At 40.1% G+C, this 5000-nt stretch overlaps 1 protein-coding gene across 1 annotated transcript in view; it reads left to right on the forward strand.

Moving 5' to 3' along the window:
• The first annotated feature begins 349 nt into the window (after nucleotides 1-349).
• The window catches only part of LOC138029698 (lysophosphatidic acid receptor 3-like), a 24290-nt gene continuing 19639 nt past the window's right edge, over nucleotides 350-5000 (forward strand). The window contains exon 1 of the mRNA XM_068877442.1: nucleotides 350-412. Coding sequence (XP_068733543.1) covers nucleotides 398-412 — 15 coding nt within the window. The 5' untranslated portion in view covers nucleotides 350-397. The remainder of the gene's footprint in view (nucleotides 413-5000) is intronic.

Genomic DNA, 5000 nt, shown 5'->3' on the forward strand with positions numbered 1-5000 from the left:
AAGGGAAGATACACAAACGCCGAAAACAGCATTGAAAAGGTGAACAGTGTTTTTAAATTTCTTAACTTATTGCAAGCTTGGTGGGAAACATTTGCAGAGTTTATTCCCATGCAAATCCTAAGGAGACTGCTGATAAAATGCACCCGAAGGCCAATTGGTTAAAAGAGATGTTTTGGTTGTTCTTTGAATGGTATTTAGGGATTGATTCGGAAGTGCATCTGTCCAGTTACTGCCTAGAAAACAATTTTTATTTGTGTAATTAAACATTTGCTTGTAGGTGGAAAAAAAGAGATTCATTATGTAAAAATAAAAACGGAACTGATGCAATTCTGAAAGGGCTGTACGGATATCAGGAGAAACCATCACCTATCAAAGAAGGTCCCTAAACGAAAGCGTTATGACCAATTTCCAGGTGCGTATGCAATTCAAATATCTTTTCTTCCTCTCCAAAAAAGCATTTTAAAACCACAAAATTACAAGATTTCGTTAACAATGTACCGTTAACTTAACTGTTAGTCTATCAACCTGTATATTTTTCTTCGAAACTCACAAATAGTATCCTGTTTTTTTTTTTAATCGACGCGTTTGGAGTAAAAGTCTAATATGCTCTTCCTTCGATGAACGGAATGTCAACCCTACCGAAATTTCTTAAATCTTCAGTAAAAGGAAACTTATCAATCCCCTGATGGGAATCAGTCTCCATTTTAAGTTCTCAAGCAAGCTCACATGTACCGAAGATAAAGATTTGGTGGTCCTTGTGTTGAAATATCCTAGAATACAGAGATCGATTGAACTAGGTTTGGAGGAAAGGGCATCAAATTTAGCATCTAGCTTCAGAGATCCCGTCAAAGAACTCATAGTTTCCTTACTTGACCTTATCGACAATGACCCATGCAGTTTCGGTCAAAAGGTAGAGAAAACACTAATACACCTATTTTGGAGCTGCACAGTAAGTTGTGTTTTCTGGAAAGGGTTAAAAGAACTGACTGCTCAGGGAAGGACCCACTTTGACGTTTGATTTATCGCCCTCTTTAGTTCTTGAACTGAAGCCCCAGCTTTTTTAAACAAAACATCATTACTTTAAGTCAAATGTTTCCATATTTGGACGCCTAATGCCCCGGGGCAGGCTTCGCCATTTTCCCCTAACATTACAACCCCTCTATTCGTAAATAATTATATTTGTTTCTTTTCCTTGCTTGCGAGGTGGTCAAGAGCGCACTATTGTGTTTTCGTGAATAACTAAGCAGTAAAAATGTACTACAATCAGTGCCAAAAATCTTGGGACACTCACCATTTGAAGTTGGTTTTCTTACTGAGTTTGAAAAATTGCCCCCCCCCCAACCCCCCCGCCCAGAACAATGTTGCTAATAGTGAACATACATTTCCTTGTCTATTTCAACATTGATTGGGAAGAGGGGGGGGAGTTTTATTTTGAATTTTTCAGTGGAATTTTGACAGTTATGCTTACTTTCTGACGTCCGAGAGGTTTTCAGGCCCATTCTGACACTAGCGTCCCAACTACTTTTGCCACTGATTGTAGCTGAATGTAATACAGTACAGTGTAGTGTAGCGGTTTGTGTAATATGCAATGTACAATATGTAATATATGAGGTAGAGAAAGAATGTAAATAATAAGTAAACAACCAAACCAAACCAGTGTCAACAAGCTATGGAATACAAACAAGCAAACAGACAAACAAACAACGAGAACAAAAAAAAAAATAACAATAAAGTAAGAATGCAGAAACAGTTAGCTCCAGACCCTCTATGTCATAAGCGTATCCTAATATGACAAAATTCGTTGCTAAAACTATAGAATTTGAATCAAACTCTCCCTAAAGTTGAAATGCAACTTTGTTTAAAAAAAAAAGAGGTTGAAAAGTGAGCTGCTATTTATTTTGAATATTTGAAAGGTCGCTATTAAACATTTTTTATCCTGATGGAGTCATTTCATCAACCAAACGCACTGTTTTGGCTTGAGGTCGTGATGTATTAATTTTAGGAAAATCTGCCTCTTCGATCAAGCAGCTGAAGAGGAGGTCAGAACATAATATTTCCTGCTGACGACATAACAGGAGACAAGCACAGTTATCCGTCAAATTGAGTGTTTTAGTTTATTGATTTAGTTTTTACTAAGCTCTGCCCACGCTGTTTTGACATAGGGTAGGGCAAATGTCAAGACATCACTTTTTTGAGTAATTGGTTAAATTAAACGAGGAATCATCTCTAAACAGCTGTCGAAGAATACATTAAATTAAGGAAGATTTTTTTTGACTCAGCTTCTGTTTAGTTACTTAAGGTGAAACAGGAGGATAGAAGAGTTTAGTCATTTTCCTTTTGATCTCAGTCAGTTTCTCAATTCACTTAAGCATCAGTTTCTAAGCGATTCCAATAATCAAGACTTTCCTGGAGAAACTGGAGAAATTTATTTTTTCTTCCCTGAGCGAGTTTTGCCTTGGCTTAGTAATTTACGCGTCTAAAGACATGTATTTTATTTTAATTTCTTGGAATCTCAGTCAGTTCTCCCTTTCTGAATTCACTTAAGCATTTTTTCGAAGCGACTGCAATAAATAGGGCTTTCTCTGGAACCTATATTTTATTGTCCTTTTGTCTAAATATCATGGAACAAGGTTATAGAAAAATTGTCATTTGCGATCTCATCCAGCGTGATCTCAGCAGAACAGGTGCTTTCAGTACTAACGTCGTGTATAACATATCAAGTGTCCCCTTACAGCATGGCCCACTTTTAAAAGAGTGAATCTTCGGATTACCAACCACTCTAGAGAAACTACAAAGTCAATCTACCGTAGTATTTTAGCACACAGGCAAACTCTTTGTGTAAAGTATCTGAAGGTCTTCTATGCGCTGGAGCTTTTTTCAACAAATTTGGCTTCAATTTCTCTATGCGATCCCTCCTTGCCACTTGCTTCGGCTGCAACATCTTTAAGTGGTTTCTTATTTGCTAAAATCTGATGAGGATCTATTCTCTATACCGATCAGAGGGTCTCCTTAAGCGCACTGGGCTTTGATTCTGACTAGAATCTCCAACTTCACTGATGCTCCTCGCTTGTTCCAAAGTACTTTTGACCATGTCGAGCACGGTCTGTCCATTCAGCACCTTCCTCTGTTCACCCCCTGCACTTTCATCTCCTGCGATCTGATAAGAAGTGACCGCCTAATTACCTTCATTGCCATTTTAAAACCCACCAGCCATGACGACATCATCGATTTTTGCAAAACCCCCAATTCCCTTTGATATATTATCCTCTCGCTTGGACTCATATCTTTAAATCCACCCCAAACACGCCCTTCCTCAGGTTCCTCGTCACTGCTACCGCTTCCTCTAACATTGGGCGTTCAGATTCGCTTTCTGTGTAACCTTGCAACCCACTTCCTCTCTCACCTGTAGATATCTTCCCTAAACGTACTGTACTGGACAACTATAGACAGCTTCAAATATCCCCGACGTTCTTCACACGGCAAGGAACATCACAAATTCCTGCCACTACTTCATAAGGTCTCTCCCACAGGCGATAAAACTTGCTGGCTTCTCCCAGCTTCATTTTTAATGTGTGAGGTTGAACCAAGTCTCCAGTTTGGGAAACCGTGTCCTAATCCCTTTGCCATAGGTGTCCTTATGTTGTCGTTGAACAATCTTCACATTTTCTCTGACATCGCGGTATAGGCAGTTTCCAAACAATTATCCAGATCAATTACGAATTCAGTGTCCCGACACTCAATGTTTGGTGCTTTGCCCATCATCACATCGATGAGAATGTGCATTTTCCGCCCAAACATCAGCCCAAATATTTGGCTCGTGCATGGAGGAAAGGACACAACTTCAGCAAGCCATCGTGCAAAATCCAGTTTGTCATTCCATTAGTGAGGGTCAAAATCAGCTTATGTCTTTAACGTGCTCCTGATAGACTTGTGGATGTTCTCAAGAGGCCAATAACCTCTAGATCTTAGGCAGTTGATTGTGTGTCTGACAAGTGAAACGTGCTCATCCCCTCGAACACCTGGGACCCAAAACCTCGTCCTTGATCGCCGTGTAGGCAAGACAGGGTCACCAAACCTGAAAATCTATTTCTGTACAAGGACTTTGGCTCAGGTTATAGAATGCTGGTCGGGAATCGCATAATCTTCTGCCCACTTAGTAGAACTGCACTAAACTGTTTTTTTTTTTCCTTATTGTTATATTATTATGCAGAATTAAGCACGGGGGTTTTTCCCTGGGGAGAATTACCTAGTCAAGTCTCATCCCGAGAGCTCAGACTTACAGCACTTTTCTGAGGATATGTGCCGATCCGAGGAGTGCCGGCTTTTGCATTGTTCTTGTTCTGTCCTTAATTCCTAGTTCCTCCAAATGGCCTGCAAACTTCTTTGACACTGAACCCAATGCACCTACTACCACTGGCACCACTTTTTTCCTTGATTTCCGGATCCTTTTAATCTCTCTTGCCGGGTCCTGGTACTTTTCATACTTTTCAGTTTCTTTCTGCAGTACGTTGCTATCTCCGGGAACAGCTATGTACACAATGATTGTTTCCTTGCCTTCTTTTTCTGAATTACAATGTCTGGCTTCCTCAGATGGATTTCACGGTCTATTTGGATGGTAAAGTCCCACAACAGTTTTACTTCCTCATTCTCTTCTATGCCTTTGGCGGAATGCTCATACAGTTTGTCATTGCACTCAACTCCATATTCTTTGCACAACTCCCAATGTCTGACCCACCCAACAACATCATGTCCTTTTTATAATCTGTCTGCGCGAGCTTGGGGCAACTACACAAAATATACTGCACAGTTTCATCGTGGCTACCACACATTCTGCATTTCGATGATACCTTTTGGTTTTCGATTCTGGCTTTTACGGCGTTTGTTCTTAGTGCCTGGTCTTGCGCGACAAATATTAGCCCTTCTGTGTCCTTCTTCAATTCACCAGTTCTAATCCAATTCCAGGAAACACCAGATAGGTCCTCTGTCTCTCTAGATCTCTT

This window comes from Montipora capricornis, chromosome 13, assembly GCF_036669925.1.
Source record: "Montipora capricornis isolate CH-2021 chromosome 13, ASM3666992v2, whole genome shotgun sequence".
Taxonomy (NCBI): Eukaryota; Metazoa; Cnidaria; class Anthozoa; order Scleractinia; family Acroporidae; genus Montipora; species Montipora capricornis.